Source organism: Astatotilapia calliptera, chromosome 2, assembly GCF_900246225.1.
Source record: "Astatotilapia calliptera chromosome 2, fAstCal1.2, whole genome shotgun sequence".
In the NCBI taxonomy this organism is placed as follows: domain Eukaryota; kingdom Metazoa; phylum Chordata; class Actinopteri; order Cichliformes; family Cichlidae; genus Astatotilapia; species Astatotilapia calliptera.
This window is the reverse complement of record NC_039303.1, coordinates 22,626,085-22,645,800: the sequence shown is the minus strand read 5'-3', so window position 1 is coordinate 22,645,800 and position 19,716 is coordinate 22,626,085. Positions and strand designations below refer to the sequence as shown.

Genomic DNA, 19,716 nt, shown 5'->3' with positions numbered 1-19,716 from the left:
TCCGGACACGAGAAATCATTGTTCTGCAGTAGTTTCTCAGCGCTTCCTCCTCTTCCATTCTGTGCCAAACAGACGCAGAGCTTCACTGCTATCTATTTAAACGATAAAGTGGCATTCAAGAAAATGAATACCGCAACCGATTAACCTCGACTAAGTTTAGCTTATGGCGCTAAATTAAGTGTTGGCACCAAGTGTTTATTTTTTGGGAGGGATAACAGAGTATCGAAACCAATCGTTGTTGTTTAGCTAAACCAGGCCCTAGTAAAACAATTGAAAACGTGGCACACGGCTCATTAAGAAAGTGGCTTTCCCAACACGTCACTCGCTTCTTTAGTTTTTACTACAGCTGCACTTCCTGCCATCACTGCGCCACTACCTCCATCTGGCGGTCGACGGGGGAATTTAAAGGGTACCAATAAAGCATATTTAGTTTTTTTCTTTTCTTTCAATTCAATTAAATTAAGAAACTATTTCTAGACTTTAATAAAACAGAACATTATTGTTCTTGATGTTATTATTATTACATTATTGTTTTATTAAGGGCTAGGTGAAGTTTCTTAAATTTCTTTGCAAGCTCCTTTGACTACGATGACCTGGATGACTGAGAACCTTCACAGACTTAAATTAAGAAACTTCTTACTTTAAAAAAGAGAGCGATGTTGTGCAGTTAGTTACACATATGTTTATTTAAAAGAAATTTAAAAATGGGACTGTTGTGTTTAAAATTTGGTGCTATTTTGTGTGCAATGTATTAATTGTAAAAAATTATAAAAGTAGTACAGTCAAGTTTAGTGACACAATACTTTTTTGATGTGATATGTCACAGCAGGGAATGTGACGTGAAGGACTAAACATTTCCAGCAACCGCATTGCTTTCATGGTCTGCATAGTTTATTTTCAAACTGTCTCACTGATGTTATTAGTTTGGCTGTGGTCAAAAAAAAGCCCACTGTATTTCTTATTGCATTTTTATTCCAGCTTAGAGATTGCGCCATTTTTCAGTCCGTGTTCTTGAAGTTTGCATTAAAAGCCAATCCTCCATGTCTGTATTTAATTGCTCTTTGTGCTCAAATAAATTAAAACCTCTTCGTGGGGTTTGAACAATGCTAGGAATCTGGTGTCTTGTGCCATCTGCTGAAAGAGTGCTGTGTGTCAGAGCCTCCCTTCTGAACGTGGGACAGCATGAAGACATGGGTGGGTTTGGCAGGGTAACAGCTGACTGGCTTCCTCTCTGAAGACCCTGACAGTCACACAGCTGACACTCACCAAAATGGCTCCCTCAGTGTGAACCAGGCAAAGCGGGGTGATGACAGGACACATGCAGCAGAATAACCACTCTTCTTAGAAAAGAAATATAGAAGCGCAGCACCTTCCAGCTTAACATGCCACACACGCTGACCTGTGGCAAAGAGACAGCAATGTCCCAGAGATAAGTCACACTGGGCAATCGCTAAGTGTCACAACTCTATCACCTTTCTAATTATAAACATGAGACTCAAGTCTCCAAGAATGGAAGTTTAGTCAGGCCCATCTGTGGCCTAAAATTAGCCCCCAAACACCCCCCGCCCCACCCCAGAAAGGAGCTCTGGCACCTTTGTCAGTTTAAGCACACACATACACACACTGCACTTTTCTCAACTCGTTGCACCAGTGGAAGCATTGGGCATTCCTCAAGGACCTTTACTTCACGTGACTTGTGTTTTATTGGAGCTCTGAAAGGGTTTCGACTTATCCCGTTGGAAACACCATCAACAAGCAACAAGGTGAGGTAGGTGTCTTCCCAGTGTAAATCCCACACTGCTGCAGTTGCAGTTGGCACAAACTGATTTATCTCGTGATTGCGGTGTATGCTTGTGAGCCTTATTCTTTCATGTTTCTGCTATTCTGATGTTAAAAAATGAGTCTTAACAAAACATAAGCCGATAGACAAGTTATGGTGTTATGGTCTTTCTCTGCTGTTGCAGATGAAAGGGTTTTAACTTGAACTAGCCTGGAGTCCCAGTATGGTTCTGGGCCGAGCTGCCAACATGAGTTTGATGGACATTTCTAAGATCTTCTCCCTGCTCCAGCCCAAGGAGGAGGATGAGGACGGCGAGCAGAGTCAGGCTCTGAACAACGCCGTGAGCAGCGACGATGTAGCTCTGCTCTCAGAGCTTCTGTCTCAGGAGGATTACAGAAAGTCTATCAATGCTCGAAGTGGGTGGGGGGTCCCCGTAACTCCCTTGCGCACTGCTGCTGCACTGGGACATCTGAGGTGCCTGGAGCTGCTACTGGGGCACGGAGCAGAGGTGAGACTTTGTAGAGAGGATGATGAAATGTTGAGGGTGCAACAAGTTGCCTTCATTTTTTTATTAACAAAAATGACATTTTGGACTTGGACATCATGGATTTTCTTTCTTTTTATTTTGTTCAAAGGGAAGAGTAATAAAACAAGGTGTGATATTACAATATATTGCATCATTACATTTTACAATTTGGGCATTAAAGCTGGCGTAATGATTTTTTAAATTCGAACAATAGATCAAATTTTTAAGTGCAGTGTGGAAGCAGTTACTAGGAGTCACAAGACCAACACAGTCCAACTTCGCAGCACGTCTCAGTTCTGCAGAGCATCTATTAGATGCTTCTTTGGGTTTTTCAAGCTATTAACAATGTTTCTCTTTGTTTCCAGTGCATTCAGTGCACAAGCCAGCAGATGTCTATCAACAGATTTGAAGAACGAATTGATTATCTTCAGTCAAAGCCTAATCAGTAGCCTTGGGGGGTTAGATTTCCCACAGCAGCAGAGCAGAGTCAACATTGTCAGTTCAGCATTTCACTTACAGTGAGCTACAGAGCTGCTAACCATATCGTACTGAAGTAAAGGTGACAGCTTGCGGTGGCACACATGTGGATGTTGGGTTGTGCAAATGATACCTTCACTTAGAAGGGTGTTAAACTGTGATCCAGTCACTTACTCGCATGCACACAGGACGGTATTTGATACTTACTCAGGGGAAAAGTACTTGCGGTGATAAATCAGTGGCGTAATTTCTTGTATCAACAAACTTTGTTTCTACTTTTAAAAAAGCCTGTTGGTTTCTTATGTCTGAATCCAGGTTGACAGCTTGGACGTGAAGGCCCAGACGCCTCTGTTCACAGCTGTCAGTGGGAAACATCTGGACTGTGTAGTTTCACTGCTGAATGCTGGAGCAGATCCCAATGGCAGCCAGTACAACAACTGCTCCCCGGTGCTGACCGCTGCCCGAGAGGGTGACGTCGACATACTCAGAGAGCTGCTTCGGTTTGGAGCTGAGGTAGATGTGAAGCCCAAAGTCCCCGAATGGGCCTCCAACGCCACAGCGTGCAGAGGGCCCCTCTACATCTCAGCTGTGTATGGACACTTGGACTGCTTTAAACTGCTCCTTCTTCACGGTGCAAATTCCAACTACAACTGCACAGATGAGAAAATGTTGGCCAGGATCAAACAGCCGAAGACAGTTTTGGAGGTGTGTCTCCGCTACGGCTGTGGGGTGGAGTACATTCAGCTTCTTATAGACTTTGGAGCAGACGTCTATCTGCCGACACTCATCATTGACAAAACCACTAAGCAGAACGAAGCTCTGCTTCTTCTCCTCAAGGAGAGAGGTGAGAGCGAGTCACACCCGAATTTAATTTAAAATCCTTCTCCTCACATACAAAATCTTGAATGATCAGACCCCATGATGATAGAGCTTTGCTTTCACGCTGCAGCCTAACTTATTGTTCTTAGAGTTTCTGAAGTAGAATGGGAGACAGAGCCTTCAGACCCCTCGCCTCTGGAACCAGCTCCCAGTTTGAATTCAGGGGACAAACATCCTCTGTGCTTTTGAGATTAGACTCAAAACTTTCCTTTTGGGTTTTTTTTTAATAAAGGTTATAGTAAGGATGGATCAGGTGACTTTCAACCATCACTTAGTTATGCTGTAATAGGCTCAGGCTGCAGGGGGCTGTCCCGTGATGCAATGAGGATTTCTTCTTTACTCTTTACATTTCACATATGTTTATACACCACTGCTGCATGCCATTCAATTTTATATTCTCTCATCTTTCTTCTTTACACGAACCAGTCATGGCAGAAGTGCTGCCCCTCCCTGAGCCCGGTTCTGCCAGAGGTTTCTTCCTGTTCAAAGGAAGTTTTTTCTTCCTACAGTCACCATGCGCTCGCTCATAGGGGATCATCTGATGGTTGTGGTTTTCCCTTTAATACTCTGTGGGGTCTTTACCTAAATTGTCATAAAGTGCCTTTTGTTATGAGTTGGTGCTATAATACCTCAGCATACAAATGTTGTTTTCTGTTTCTTCAACAGTTTGCCCCAAATCTCTGATGTCACAGGCTCGACTGGCAATCAGAGGATACCTCCCTTTTGCTAACAAGGAGCCTGCAATTGACAGCTTGGACATTCCTCTGATCCTGAGAAATTACTTGAAACATGAAACCTCAGACGCCATGTGATGCTTTTCTTCTTTTTTAAAAATTTTCTTTCTTTTATACATTTTTTAAATTTTTACCAGAACAAGCTAAAGGACTGTTTTACATCCGAATTGTTTATAGCTGTGAAGTCAGATGATTTTCTTTCATGTCTATGAAGCTTTTAGAAGCAAAAGGAGGGCTCCATGTTGGAAAATCCACTGCATCTTTGGGAAGTGTAACAACATCAGTGGCCACTAGAGACCACAGTAACACCATACGTTGTGGATATCAAAATCTGAGGCTCCTCACAGGCACTATTGTTATTCTGATATTACCTCACTAAATCCACTTTGGCTCACTCCTTCACTCGGGTAACATTACACAGACACATGTAGTCACCTTACTTATTTAGACATCCAGACACACACACACACACACACTGTCTGCACCACAACAGGATGTCTTAGATCTTGCCTGAAAAACATTCTTGTGTCTTTGGACTTCAAAACACCAGGAAGCAGAATGAAAAGCCTCCACTTCAGTGCCTCCAGCTGGGAGAATATATTTCCATAACGCTCATTACTTATTGATTAGAGCATAATTATTTTCAGGATTCAATTTTAGTGTTTAGAAGTTTGTTGATTTAAAAAAAAAAGTTTTCTTTTGTGTGTGTGTGTGATTAGTGATTACCACTGTAATATTATTTATCGTACATAATATATCCTGGAGTTAATGTGTCAACTGTTAGGAATGGGCCCTACAAACAAACAGGAGATGATGTCACACGACAGGAAGGCCAGCACAATGCTCTCACTCACAGACTGATGCCTCGAACCCTCCCCCCCGCAGTTCTGTAGTTTTATTTTCAACAAAAAGTACAGCTATATCAGATATGGATTGATTTTTTTTTACAGCAAAGTACAACATATTCCCAGTGCTTCTGATTACATCAAAACATATAATGTACATACAGTTGACATTTCCACTCTCCCATTCACAGTTTCTGGATTGAATAGGCATTATTTTTCAGGTTTTTCATCTCTACAACAAATAATCAAACTCAAAAGCCAGCAAGAAAGAAAATGACAAATGTTTGCATATGATGACAAAGGATATGGATTCTGTGAGTACATTTTTCACTTGAGAAAAAAAAAAAAATCCAGACACCCCCCCCTCCCAAACCAAACCCTGAAACCAGATGGTAATATACAATGAATAGTGTCCAAATGTGGGATGTCAGTCTTCTGTTTGTTGCCATTGAACACCAACATCGGCATATGGCTCATTGAAGACTTTTACCCTGACTATTCTGGAACAGCACAGGACTGCATAACCGACTCCAAGGAGTTCCTACTGAAGATGTTGCTATGCTAACTGTGAGTGAACGCGTCTACTGGCTCACCCTGGACTAGAAGGAATTACATAAATCTGTGCAACTTCTGATGCATTCAACTAACTTGGCCTTAGTTATATGACTGGAAAGAGAAAGCGAAAAAACAGAAATAAATTTGCACAGAAGGCTATCCTCTCAGCTCGGAGCACAAGGTCAGATTGATAGCTTTATAAGAAAACTCAAACCAGCGTATATACATCATTGAAACCATGTGGCCAAAATGGTACTGTTTAATACTGCTGTCAATAAATACAAGCGAGGAACTGCTTTGTAATGTCAAGTCATTGTACTTAAAAGGAACAAGAGTGTGATATGAACAGCTGTGAAATACTGTGTGTGTGTGTCTCTTCAGGATTATGTTTATTTTTAGCCCGTCCCAAGAGGTTTCGAATTTATTCAGCTCTAAATCTATACACAAACACCCAAGATCAGTGCTAACTCATATTTGGTTCACTGTTGTCGTAGAAAAATGATTACCCGTTTTGCCTCTGCACATAATGGCACTCCACAAAAAAATAAAACAAACCAAAAAAAGTCATATATTTAGGAAAAAAATATTAACCAGCAGTCTGTAGCATAGCAGTGTGGGTTTAAAACGATGCTAGAGTTTATAGTACCCATCATATCTGGGCTAAGAGAACATCAGTGCCTTTGATTTTCCCTATCAGCAGTTCAGTGTTTTATTCAGGAAAAGATGTTCCCCTCTTATGTGTCAATAAATAATAATAATAGTAATAATAGTAATACAAAAAACAGAAGCTACAACCTGTAATGCCAAGTGAGCAGGAGACAGGTGGACAGAGAAAAGAACTCCCTTTAGTGAGATGGTATGGGTACACACAAATGAATGGTTCTGTGTTGCCGGGGGGAAAAAAAAGAAAAGAAGATTCAATTGGAAGTTAAACAAAACTAAATGATCTCGTTAAGTGTTGCCTTAAGTCTCATGCAAAATATTGGATGCCACAAGCATGCAATTACCTGGTACTGAGATCTACCGCACGCTAGAACTGGAACAACATTCGTCTCCAACGCAAAATACCGATATCCAAATATATGATCTGTTCTTTTTACAGTATTTACAGTGTGTAGCTGATAAAGGTAAAATAGATGACTCTTGATTCATAACTCACTTTTAATAATATAGATCGACACGCGAACCTAAGTTGACCAATGGAAATCTGCTTCCTACTATATATTCAAATTAAACTGTTTTTCAGCGTGTTAAATACACAATAAAAGAAGTCGATGTTTCTAAACATCTGAAATTGGAATACATTTCTAATGTGCAATAAAACTGCTCCTATGTAAATGTGCGATAATATATGAAAATGAGTCGTCTTTCAATTTTTAAATGGGTCGCAGTCAAACAGCACAGTATCTACTTATATGGAAAAAGTGGGCTGACCTCTAAGGCTACGTTCACACTGCAGGCTAAAGCACATCAAATCCGACTTTTTTGACCCTATGCGACCCATATCCGATCATGGTATGACAGTGTGAACGGCACAAATCCGATATTTTCAAATCCGATCTGGGTCACTTTCGTATGTGGTACTGAATCCGATACATATCCGATGTTTTAGAAAGCGACTGCTGAATGGTCATTAATTAAATGGTCATGTCGCATTAAATCTGTCTTTTATGTCACTGACACAAGACAGACACCAATTATCAGCGCCCGAGAAGACATCGCGAACGCTTCCTGGCCATCCAGTGTAGATGTCAGTGAAACTGTTGGGAAGACAACGTTGGAGAAATGTGAACATTTTATTAGTAGTGTATAATCTGCAGATTCTGACAGAAGTCTTTAACTATCCTTTGAAGCACCGCTCCTCTCTAAAACAGCAATAAGGATAATTATTAGGCCAAATGTAAATAACAAAATAACTTTATAACTTAAAGCAAAAATGGGAAACGTAAAGTCTGAAACAGTCAAACAATACTGTTTGCTCTGGGTCTAAACAGAGCGCGTTGTGTGTGACGTCTTCTTTTGTGCATGCGGCCGCTTTGAGGGTTCACACTAGAGCGCGTTTGCTGTCGCATTTTATTTGTAGTGTGAACGAGCAGACAAAAAAAATTGGATTTGATCAAAAAATCGGAATTGAGCATTAAGACCTGCAGTGTGAACGTAGCCTAAGTTTCTGTCCGAGCGGCTCTCGTGCACTGGGGAACGAGGAATTCCCAGTGTGCATGAGGGAAGGGGCGGGGGTTGTGGGAACAGAACGGAAGAGAGAGTGAGAGATGCACTGAAGGGAAAATACATGACTAATTCAAATCTGCCTGTGAAACTGAATAGATAATCACTAGTGGAATGCTGGAAGGCACTGTTAGATAGCATCTCTCCTCTCCGCAGCAGAACGGGCCAGCAAGTAAGCATGATTATTAGTGTGTGCGTTTGCCTGCATGCTTGTATCTGTATGTTGGTACTGGTGGTAGTGTTAAGCAGGGAGTTGGAGGGAGCAGGGAAGGTAGGCAGAGCGGGCCATAACAAGGGACCTGAGGTTACGATAGCCTAGGAACCATATCTTTTTTTGCCGTCCCAGCCAGGAGAACTATCTTCCAAAACAATCTCACTGGGAGCCATCTCTACAGACACCAGCAGCCAACTCACAAAATTTCTCAACTTCCTTTACTGAAACAAAACATAAATTACAACATACAAAGCAATTGTAAGGTCTGTTTTTTCTCCAACAGGTTATAAGGCCTATAAGAAGGCAAACAAATGACATAGAACAATATAACTCTTTCATATCACGCTGTAGTGAATAGTGATAGATATAGAATGATATATCACATTGCACAAATTGTCAAACTGTATATGTACTGTCCATCTGGTGATATAATTCAACACAAAATGTACTCCTGTGTCTGAGGTCAAAACGTGGTCACAAACCGTGGACAGATGTTTCACTTACATTCCAAGTGTGGGAAAAAAAGAATACGTCTTCACGATGCATGTAAGATTTTCCTCTTCACTTCCTCAGATCTTCTCTTTTACTGCTGAAGGACTCTATAATGCTAGGATCTCTCGCAGACCACGGCTTCACACACGTTTTTGTTGATTAAACAAAACCAATCTGATCACGCCACAGTCCTTTGGAAATCACTTAAGCAGAGCTGGAGCTAACTGCCAGATCTGGGGGGAGTGGGGCAACGTGAGGAGGGGTGAGGCAGAAAGCAGAGGTTTGGAGCTGGAGTCTATAGAGATGTATGAATGTGTCAGAGGAAACCTGCATGCTACAGATTAAATTCGCCTTTCTACCTCCGTATACGGTATCGACTTGCGCTGCTGCGGTGGACTTTTTTGTTTCCCCAGTTAGTTTTGGTCCACTTCACAAATCATTATCACTTTTTTAGACACCCCCCACCCCCTTGAATACTGGATGGGCTTCTTACTTATTGGTCACACTGACGTGTTGATATTTGTATCGCTCATACTCAAAACGGGAGTACGTGCTGTGCTTTTTTACAGTGGGAGTGACACAAAATAATCAACCGAAGTCTTTTCTTTGACAGCTGACATGTTATTCTTTTGGCCAATGCATCACAACTTCACTTTTACCGCTCGTTTTCTGGAGGTAGGCTGTGCTTTTTTCTCTCTTTTCCACCCAGGTGCCAGCACAGTGCTACAGGGGTGGTCTCTAGGGAGGGCGGGATGGGAGAGGGGCTGTGGCACAAGGCAGGCGGACCGTTGCCGGCCTATCTCCTGCTCCCAGCTGCTTCATCTAAGCTCACTGCCAAATCCAGCGCGCGCACACACCCCCTCAGCGCGATCGGACATGAATACCCTGTCACGAGTGGTTGGTGAACGGATGTAAATATACTATTGATGTTCCGCCTATTGATTTGTTCCCTGACCCATCATCACATCACGGCCAATGGCAGGTTTACAAAAGAGTGAAACTCTTCCTCTGAGAGCCACTGACTCACAGAGGCAGAGCAGGTGGATGGAGAGATAGAGAGGACGAGTGGGATGTGGAGAAGGAAGGGAACACCTAATGTCAGACTGTGAAAAGAAAGAGAGAGGAGGGGGCTATTATATGCAAGCTGCTACAGAGAAGAGAATGAAGCTCTGAGTGCGAGGAGGAGGTCCAGACGCAGACATCAGCAGCGCAGAGATGGCTGGATGGGTGCATGATCAGTGGCAGGATGGAGCTAACTCAGAGGTGAGGTTGACAGCCGAGCTTGGCAAGTCCTTCACAGGCCGCGGCGATCGGCTGAGGTCGTCGTCTCGCATTCAGAAGAATGCATCAAACAATCTCTCATAGCAGCACAGCAAGATCTCAGCTTTTTTTGTAGTTTTTTTGTTTTGGTCACAATCATACTACTGGGAATGACTTGGCTTGGCCTCGTGTTTCTATCCAGAAGATGGATTGAAAATGATCTCATGTAACAATCTCGATGACTTCAGGACATTCAGATGGCGTGATTATCCAGAAAGGGGGGAAGAGTTTGTGACAGTTGACTCAGCCGGAGAAGCATGATAACTAAGAATGTTACTAACATATATGAACTGTAAAGTTGTGTTTATTTTTTTATATGTTTTTTCTTTGTTTTAAATCCAAGTCTTCAGTCCTCTCGCAGCTTCCAATCACACTCTATATTAACATTGGTCCTTAACTTCAAAGTCTCGTGTTTGTGTGTTTTTTTGTTTTGTTTTTTCTTCATCATGGGGGGGGAGGGGGGACATGATCATCCAGTGTTTAGTGCTTCTAAGAAAAATAGCTGGTCCATCGGAAGAGTCTGTGTATCTCTATTTCTTAAATGGAGCTAATCTACTAAAATTCTGCCAGAAAGGAGCCTGGCCTCTTTTGGATTGACTGAATTCAAAAACCTCTCCTTGTGCCATGTCCTCCGTTACCTCATACTGCCCCACACTGAGGGGGTCCTGTGGGGGCGGGTATGAAGGGGGCGTGCACCTGTTTACACCTGGGAAGGCAGGCGCCAAAAAAACAAAACAAAAAAAAGAGCAAGAAGGTTTTGTGGGGGAGGGAGAGGGGACAAGGAGGCAGCGCAGGGCACAAAGCAAAAGAGAAAAAAAGAAGAAGGAGGGAGGCAGATAGCAAAGAGGAAACGTTATCAGTACTGCATCTGGAACAGGCACAACAACACAACATCAAGTCATGCTTCCACAAAAACAGGCACATAGACATACAAAATGGGTCTTCACTGTTAACATTCCTGCATATTAATCCCGAAAATATGATGAATATATGATGAAAGCTGAATTGGGAGATTCAGCTCTAGCAATGACACAAGGGAGACTAAGGATGCTATTCAATCAAACTCTGTGGCAGGCAAACAAGAGAAGCAGCAGATTACAACTGATACGCCGATGAAATCGAGCATTTGGACAAAGGGGCGCTGTTCCACCATGTTTGTTAACAGCACGTTTGTTTGAATAGCACCCTCGACACTTGAGAACACAAGAGTGGCGAAAATAGAGCCAACAGAAAGCTGTTAATATGCATTTAACTACAGTCTACAATGTCGTCGAGCTACAGTCTACAAGCATCACAACTATGCTACTGTCATTATTAAATACAATCAATATTTGGAGATGAAATATTCAAAAGTTGCCATGGCATCTTAGGAAAAGAATATGAGAAGATGAGAAACAGTGTCTTTTGTTTTTGGCCAGACACTGTTTTAGCAGTTAGAAGGGTTCGATCTCTTTGTGTTAGTGGAACCTGTTTATCTGTTTATAGACAGCATAATGCTTGTAAACAGATTGGACAGTGACCGCATGCTCCAATGCCAACGTTAGACACAACACCTCCCAATGCTGCTTAGCAGTTGCCATGGCATCTTATTGTGCTAGCTCTAAGGAGAACTCTAATGCATATACCTTTATCATTTTCAAACCATGTCCATACAACATGGCCCTCTTTCTCAAGATGAAATCTATAAATGAATCTGAAATTCAAGAGAGTACTTCACCTTGTGCCAGCCAATGTACACATATAGCACTTAGAAACAGACAACATTTACTTCTGACAGACATCTACTGGGTTCCTAATGTCAGAGAGAACATTCCAGCAGTGGTCATTAGTTCATTAATACCTTAATGGATGGTCATGCTTATTGTGAAACTGGCAAGAACATCAGTAATGGTAAATGTACAAACATCTAGCCTAGCACTAAAATGGCTAAATAGTAAAGGATGATACCGGCAGTTTGGACATGTGGGTGCTTTGTCGCCGATGCTTCGTCGAGAATTATCATTCTGAATAACTTGTTCAACGTCTTCCTTCTTTTACCGAGATAAGTGGCAAGTGTAGGTCTCTATGCAGTTTTTGATACCACACATGTGTCATAGATTTTTAATGTCACATATGTAGCATTAAAACAGAACACTTTCAATCTGTAAATTAGAAGAAAAGGCATAATCTCCCTATTTTATTATAAATCATGACCAACTGTGGAACATGTTACGAGATATCACAGCGTTCAGTGTTCACCAAAACAGCTATTGTTTTGTTTCTGTTTGCACCAAAAGCACCAACAACCACTCTCATGGCCAATTCCCACTGAATGCAGCATTTGTCTTATAAAATTGCATGAGACAGACAATAATGTCTGATCATTAAAATCAATTGGATGTCACTGTTTGCATTTCAACAATCCTTTCGGTAAATATAGGATGAATCAAAAAAAATCATATGATTTCAAAATGCTTTAGTCGTTCACTATCAAAACACGTACTTTTAGAAGGAGGAGATTCGTGAGTCTCACATGGTTGTCAGTAGAGGCTGCAGTGACTCCACACATGCTAGTATGTAAAGAATGGGATAAGTTTGACTAATTTACACACATATGTATTGTGTCTGGGGAACAAAACACGTTTTGTATGCAAAAACTTTAAATCAAGCCATGTATTTTAAAAATCACTGCAAGCTTGTGTGTCCAACTTTCTGCAGAGTCAATCGCTACAGACCTCCAAAGTTCATGCAGCCTTCAGATCAAGATCAGTGCGTAGATTGCTTCATGGAATGGGTTTCCATGGTCGAGCAGCTGATGCGTCACATGCAGTGGTGTAAAGCACACCACCACTGGACTCTAGAGAGCTCGATCAGTTCTCTGGAGAGACAAATCACGCTTCTTGGTCTGGCAATCCGATGGACGAGTCTGGGTTTGGTGGTTGCCAGGAGAACAGTGCATGTCTGACTGCATTGTGCCATGTATAAAGTTTGGTGGGCGTGATATTGTGGTGTGGGGTTGTTTTTCAGGAGTTGGGCTTGAACCCGTAGGAACTCTTAACGTAGTCCAACATGACTGTGCACCAGTGAACAGGCATGAGCGAGTTTGGTGTGGAAGAACTTGACTGGCCTGCACAGAGTCCCGATCTCAACTTGAAAGAACATCTTTGGGATGAATTAGGGTGGAGGCCTTTTTATCCAACCACACAAATGAGCTCCTGGAAAAATGGTCAAAAGTTCCTATAAACACTTCTAAACCTTGTGGAAAGCCCTCCCAGCTGTTAAAGCTGCTAACGTTGGACCGGCATTAAACTCCACGGATTAAGAATGGGATGTCACTCATGTTCATATGCGTGTGAAGACAGACGAGTGAATACTTTTGGCAATATAGTCTATATCCTCAATTGTAAAAAACAGGTTTCAGGATTTTTTGTATAGGGGGACTCAAACTGGATCCGGATTAGGATCACTTTTCCTTCAAAGAGGGATCAATCCTGCTGTTCCCGAATAATTGGATAATAATTCACTATACTACAGTGTGTGCTTTGCTATGTTATGAGTCCTGAAGTTCTTATATTCTATACTTAGCAATGCAAATTAACTTATTAGCCCATGCTGTGCTGTGCGACATGGTTCATGCTATGTAGTCCCTATTCGAATAAACAAATAAATAAAAGGTCTGCATTGAATAAAAATAGACAAAACAGTAGTTGGCTCAGAAACCAAGCAGTTTGTTTAAATCTAAAACAGGGTTTTGAGTGTTTCAGCATTAGAATTACAAGTGATAAAACGTTTTTCGGCACCTTCTGCGAAACATGTGCAGTGGGAAGAGGCCTTTCCTCAGTAAGAGAAGAAAAATTCAAGCTCTGTGCGATATTTTAAATCACTTTCAAGGCAAGCGTGACACAGGACCCACATGTCATGAACACCGGCATCCTCCTTTAAACTCAATACTTCATGCAAACAGCCCTCTGTCTTTTCATTGATGCTTAACAGCTGCTTTACAACTCATATCAGGTCATATCTTCAACGTAGTCTCATGTATAGGCTGACAGACATTTAACTTAAAAGGAGATACATCTGAAGTAATATAGCGAGAACGCGTGAATGCTCGTGACTTTTCTAGCTTACTTAGACTTACAAGGCTAGTCTAGGTCCATCCATAAACAAAGTATGTGTCAAAAAAGGTGTAGAAAGCAAAAAAACAGAGCAGGTAAAGGGAAGAGTAAACAGCGATGAGAAGACAGAGCACACCAGCGAAGAAAAAAAAAAAAGGGAAATCACCTGATATCTTCTTGTTGCCTCACCTTTCTGTTTGGTCACTTTTCTCACTGTCATGGCTGCCTGTCGCTTCTGGTACTCAGAGATCTCAAAACCTAAAAGACAACAGCGTTATGTGCTGGAGAGAAGTTTCACACAGGGTCTGCAGATTAAAAAAGTTTTATTTAAATAACTTTAAAATACAGTAAAACTTCTTTAATTTGGAATTCACAGAGCTCCTGAGAGCTAATTTTACTGTATGTGGAAACTAGAGGAAGCATCATTCAGTCCCAGCAATAAACAAAATCCTGTCCAGTCTGAAAAACACTTTGTAGTTTATCACCTTCTGCTACATTTTGATCACAGCCCAGCCAGCCGGAGAAAAAGCCCAATCATCACTTTGGTCTTTCAGATTCAAAATCTATAAACCTCAGAGATAAAAAAAAAGGTGCATCACCCTGCAGACAGCAATGGCCCTGTAACCATCACAAGAGGCTCATGCTTGTGACAAGAAAACAACACTGATGTCTGCATCTGCTGAACTGTAACGTTACCTACAACCACGCTCCTTTTGGTTGGAAAGAACAGGTCGCACATGAAACTGCTGACAACAAGGTTTGTAGACATTGTGGGCTATGCAGGTCATGATTTCTAGGAAGGGGCGCTGCTGCAATGTTTTCAAAAATTGTTTGATTACCTGCATCTCCATTCAATTCAAGTGAAGGCAGATAGTTCTAAAACTTGTATTTTTAAAACTAGACAACTTGCACTGAAACGATCTAAATGGTTAAATGGCCGAGGAAGAAAAAATGTAACTTTTTTGGTGAACTGTCCCTTTGATGTTAGCTCATGTTTTTTGCAGTGAATTCCAGCAAAGTATTTGCCCCTTTCTTATTTTCTTTCTTATTTTTTTGCATATTTGTCACACTTTCATCTTTCAGATAATCAGGGAAATTTTAATATTAGACAAAAATAACCAGAGTAAATACCAAATGCAGTGTTTAAATGAGCATTTCATCTATTAAGGGAAAAAAGTATCGAAAGCCTACTTGGCCCTGTGTGAAAAAGTAGTTCCCCCTAAACCTAATAATTGACCGTGTGACCCTTGGCAGCAAGAACTGTAATAACGTGCTTGCAATAACTGGTAATGACTCTTTCACATCACTGTGGAGGAATTTTGGCCCATTCTTCTTTGCAAATTTGTTTTAATCCAGCCACAGGGGAGGGTTTCAAGCATGAATGGTCATGCCAAAGCATCTCAATCAGGCTGAAGTGATTAGGCCACTCCACAACCTTAATTTTTGTGTTTTCAGAAGTGGACCTGCTGGTGTGTTTTTGGATCATTGTCCTGGTGCATAGCTTAAGTGCTATTGAGCTTCAAGGCATGAACTGATGGCCAGACATTCTCCTTCAGGATTTTCTGGTAGAGAGAAGAATTTATGGTTTCATCAATTACGGCAGGTCATTCAGGTCCTGAAGCAGCAAAGGTAAATGGCCTGTATTTGTATAGTGCTTTACTAGTCCCTAAGGACCCCAAAGCGCTTTACACATCCAGTCATCCACACACACATTCACACACAGGTGATGGCAGCTACATTGTAGCCACAGCCACCCTGGGGCGCACTGACAGAGGCGAGGCTGCCGGACACTGGCGCCACCGGGCCCTCTGACCATCACCAGTAGGCAACGGGTGAAGTGTCTTGCCCAAGGACACAACAACTTAGACTGTCCGAGCCGGGGCTCGAACCGGCAACCTTCCGATTACAAGGTGAACTCCCAACTCTTGAGCCACGATCGCAAAGCAGCTCCAGACCATCACACTACCACCACCATGTTTGACTGTTGGTACGATGTCCTTGTTAGCTCCTTGCCAGATGCAATGGGGCTCAAACTTTCCAAAAAGTTCCGCTTTTGAAGATATTTCCCAGTTTTATGGATCATCAAGATGGTTTCTGGCAAATGCAACAGAAGATTTTGTGATCTTTTTGGTCAGCAGTGGTTTTCGCCTTGAACATTTTGCCGAGCCTCTTTCTTATTGTTGAATCATGAATGCTGACCTTAACTGAGACGAGTGAGGCCTGCAGTTCTTTTTGATGTTGTTCTGGGTTCTGTTGTGACCTCCTGGATGAGCCGCTAATGCATCCATCCTTGGAGTAATTTTGGTAGGGCAGTCACTCCTGGGAAGGTTCACCACTGTCACCGCTTTCTGAATATTAGTTCTCACCATGGTTCGCTGGAGTCCCAAAGCCTTAGAAATGGCTTTGTAATTACTTTTTCACACAGGGCCAGGTAGACTGGCATAGCTTTTTTCCCTTAATGAATGAAATCACCATTTAAAAACTCGGGATTTACTCAGGTTTTCTTAGTAAAATATTAAAATGTGCTTGACGATCTCATCTATGTAAATGTGATAAATATACAAAAGAATAAACTGAAGTTCCAGCATTTTGTGAACAAAACTAATAGTTTTCAAACAGGGAGGTGTAGAGCGGTGTGTGACTAACCAATTTTCTCATCCTCCTGCACCATCTTCCTCTCCTCGGCGAAGGCCCTGAGCCAGCGGATCTTCTCCTCTGGCTTCTTGGCCAGGAAGATGTGGATCTCCTCGCTGTCTTTGTTGCACAATTTAAAGGCATTCTTCACACTAACGTTGAAGTCTTCGTCACGCCCGTCTATAGTGTCCCGCACCTCGTAGCGATCCATGTCAATGCGGCCCTTATAGTACAGGATGTCCCGGCGTATCAGATCCTGGTGAAGAGCAGATAGATTTTTGTCATTGTGTGTGTGCTGAATCTTAGAGGAGCCGACAAACACGGTATCTCGAGAGTCTGCCTTACGTGACACCTTTCACTCACACGCTGCAGAAAACAGCCCTATTTTTCAGTTCTTTGCCTAATATCACAAAAAAGGACGCATGGCACTAGATTATCAGATACACACTAAAACCAGACGAATGACTGTAAAATGACACCGCCATGAATCGAATATTTGTATAGCAGGGGTCTCAAACTCATCTAACATCACAGGGTGCATCCAGTGTAATTTCATATTAAATGGGCCACATCAGTGAAGGTGCCTAATAACGGCTGATAACAGTGCCTAGTAACTTTTTAAAAAATGTCCATTTACTAAGCACATGAAGACGTTCAACTATAAATGTAATTCCTGAGCTATCTTAAGATGAAAAAGCTTAATTTTAGCAATATCTTTGTTTTTTCGCATGAAAAGAAAATTTTATTAAATCAGAAATGTTTCAGGACGGCCCATTGGGTTTACACTGTAAAGGAAATAAAGAAATAAAAGAACCTGAAATTTAAAAAATACATCTCATGTGAATTCATAGAAAATATCATATTTTTTTTTACTGTGTAAAACTGAAAATTCTGTTGTAAATTGTGAAAAGGGCTTTTTTTGGTGTATGTCAGGTCATGGAATATGTCCTTTTTAGTAAGAAGAAATTTCAGTTAAAGGTTCAAAATTTATGTTCTGAAATTTCAACTTTCTATCTATTAATTTCTGAGCAACATGATTTTTGAGTACCTGAGCCCAACACACCAGCAGCTATAAAACACATACTGCAAAAGACACAAACACAACTAATGAATGAGTATTGACTGACATTGTTATTGCTTTGCATTTCAGCTCTCCACGCGCGCACACAGCACAATAACTGTAACCCTTCTAACTTTCATCATTTGCAGGAACAAGATGGCCACGTGAAAAATTCTTCGCCGCGACCCCTCCCTCAGGAGGAAATGAACATCCCGTTACGCTGCGAGGTCGACGAAGGTACAAAGAAAGGATCGGGGCGTCTTTTAATAAGCATGCAGAGGCAAATGTGCATCTTTGTGCTGATAAGGAAGAGATGAGAGGAAAAGAAGGCAGGCAACATGTAATGTGCTCCTCACGCATCTCGAGGGCTCTTAGGAGCCGATACATATGTAGCACTGAGGATGCTGGATAAGCAAGAATAAAAACAAAGACTGGAATTTATAATGTAGAATGACTCGGAGCAGATTTTTGTTAGTGGACCAGAACAGCAGGCACACAGAGAGGTCTGAGGACACACCTGAGTTCATTTCTGGTGCCATAGATGTTCAAATGTGACAAGTCAGTGGAGGGCGTGTGTGTGCGTGGAAAGACAATATAACTCCAAGTCTTTGTTTTTTGTTTTGTGTGTGTGTTTGTCTGTGTAGTGATAAAACTATTGTTCCTCTGCTTCCACACGTGTGTGTTCGTGATGTAGTTTTTCAGCCTCTGTGTGTGTTTGTGTCTAAGTGTCTGCCTGCATTTGTGTCTGTATCTCTGTGCGTGTATTGAGTCAATCCAGGCGTGAACATTCGTCTGACAGGCGAGCACAGCCTTGGTGCATTAGAGCCTAAACTACCAAAGCTCCATTTTGTGAAAGGCACTGAGGATTTGAACGCATCTTCAGCGAGGGCTGGTGCGTCTCATGCAGCATTATATAATCTGTTTTCAGGTTGTAAGAATTCACATTGTCTTCAAGCGTCTCTGTCACCAGCCATGTGATCTTGCAACTTCCAAGAACACGAGTGGAGGCTACATTTTAGCTTCCAAGCATGTTTTCACTCAATAAAGTCTTTAAATAAAGGGAAGACGTTGAAGAGAGACACAGCCTTACCTTCTTACAGAGGACCAGCTGGTGATCAAAGAGGAAGAAGACTCGCTGCTGGCTGCGTCCATACGGCTGATAGATCCATGACAACTCCCCAGTGTAGATGAGCTCTGAGCTCCTGTCCAATATATCATCCCCCTAGACATAAACACAACAGTTAAAGAGTTAACGAATGAAAAGAATACTCCTGCTACAGCAAAAATTTATTTACTCATCACCGTTAGTCGCACTCAGCCTGTGGAAACAGTTACATAATATATTTTGTGGTTCACAAAGAAGTCTTGGAAATTAAACCTGATAATGTCATAATCATGTCATCAGGGATAAATCGGAATTATGGAACGTTTTTTACAGGCTGAAACATCTAAATGTCTCTCCAGGTTAGGAAGGGGGAGTGCTTGAAACCAACCAATCTTGAAACCAACTAGTAAATAAAATAAAATCTTATTACAAGCTGCCCAACTTTGCAAAGTGCAGTAGTAAACTGCTGGATTAATCCTTTGGAAATCAGTCAACACACAGTTACGTCCTGCTCTGAAAATCAAGGTGTCTTTTTCAGTTTTTAAACACTCGCTTTCCTGCTGTGTGTGTTTCAATCCTAGCTCATCTGTTTTTTGGTATGTTAGTAAAAAAGCACTCGTTGGCCTACAGGCATTTAAAAAGAGACTAAGACAGTCACATCATTTAAACATAAGATGGCGGTCCAGAGTGTTCAGCTGGCAAAGCAAGTCAAAACAAACTACCTTATTTATGTTATTTACATTACTGCAGTCATTACTTTGAAGGCCAGCGTGAG

At 41.7% G+C, this 19,716-nt stretch overlaps 2 protein-coding genes across 14 annotated transcripts in view; one reads left to right on the top strand and one right to left on the bottom strand.

Moving 5' to 3' along the window:
- Positions 1-657: 657 nt before the first annotated feature.
- Positions 658-6,142, top strand: asb12a (ankyrin repeat and SOCS box-containing 12a). Of its 3 annotated transcripts, none has more exons than XM_026188414.1 (4): positions 658-1,763; positions 1,965-2,288; positions 3,099-3,627; positions 4,329-6,142. In XM_026188414.1, exons 2-4 carry the CDS (start codon positions 2,004-2,006, stop codon positions 4,472-4,474), a joined length of 960 nt encoding a protein of 319 aa, XP_026044199.1. In that variant the 5' UTR covers positions 658-1,763; positions 1,965-2,003; the 3' UTR covers positions 4,475-6,142. The 3 variants fall into 3 exon arrangements, with proteins under 3 accessions (XP_026044199.1, XP_026044182.1, XP_026044191.1); XM_026188397.1 differs by having other exon boundaries at positions 658-1,768; XM_026188406.1 differs by lacking the exon at positions 658-1,763 and having other exon boundaries at positions 1,775-2,288.
- A 4,339-nt stretch (positions 6,143-10,481) lies between these two features.
- arhgef9a (Cdc42 guanine nucleotide exchange factor (GEF) 9a) overlaps positions 10,482-19,716 on the bottom strand; it is a 42,730-nt gene continuing 33,495 nt past the window's right edge. For 9 of the 11 annotated variants that reach the window (XM_026188313.1, XM_026188320.1, XM_026188351.1 and 6 more), the window contains 4 exons: positions 18,927-19,058; positions 16,789-17,032; positions 14,332-14,400; positions 10,482-10,754 (listed from right to left, as the gene is read on the bottom strand). In XM_026188313.1, the coding sequence (XP_026044098.1) occupies positions 10,579-10,754; positions 14,332-14,400; positions 16,789-17,032; positions 18,927-19,058 (621 nt within the window). In that variant the 3' untranslated portion in view covers positions 10,482-10,578. Of the gene's footprint in view, positions 10,755-11,673; positions 11,742-14,308; positions 14,401-16,788; positions 17,033-18,926; positions 19,059-19,716 lie in introns of all 11 variants that reach the window. The other 2 variants (XM_026188334.1, XM_026188342.1) reach the window with 2 other exon arrangements.

Coding starts and splice junctions, on each gene's coding strand:
- asb12a (XM_026188414.1), top strand. CDS start 2,004: ATGGTTCTGGGCCGAGCTGCCAACATGAGTTTGATGGACATTTCTAAG. Junction 2,289..3,098: donor TACTGGGGCACGGAGCAGAG/GTGAGACTTTGT, acceptor GTCTGAATCCAG/GTTGACAGCTTGGACGTGAA. Junction 3,628..4,328: donor TCTTCTCCTCAAGGAGAGAG/GTGAGAGCGAGT, acceptor TTTCTTCAACAG/TTTGCCCCAAATCTCTGATG.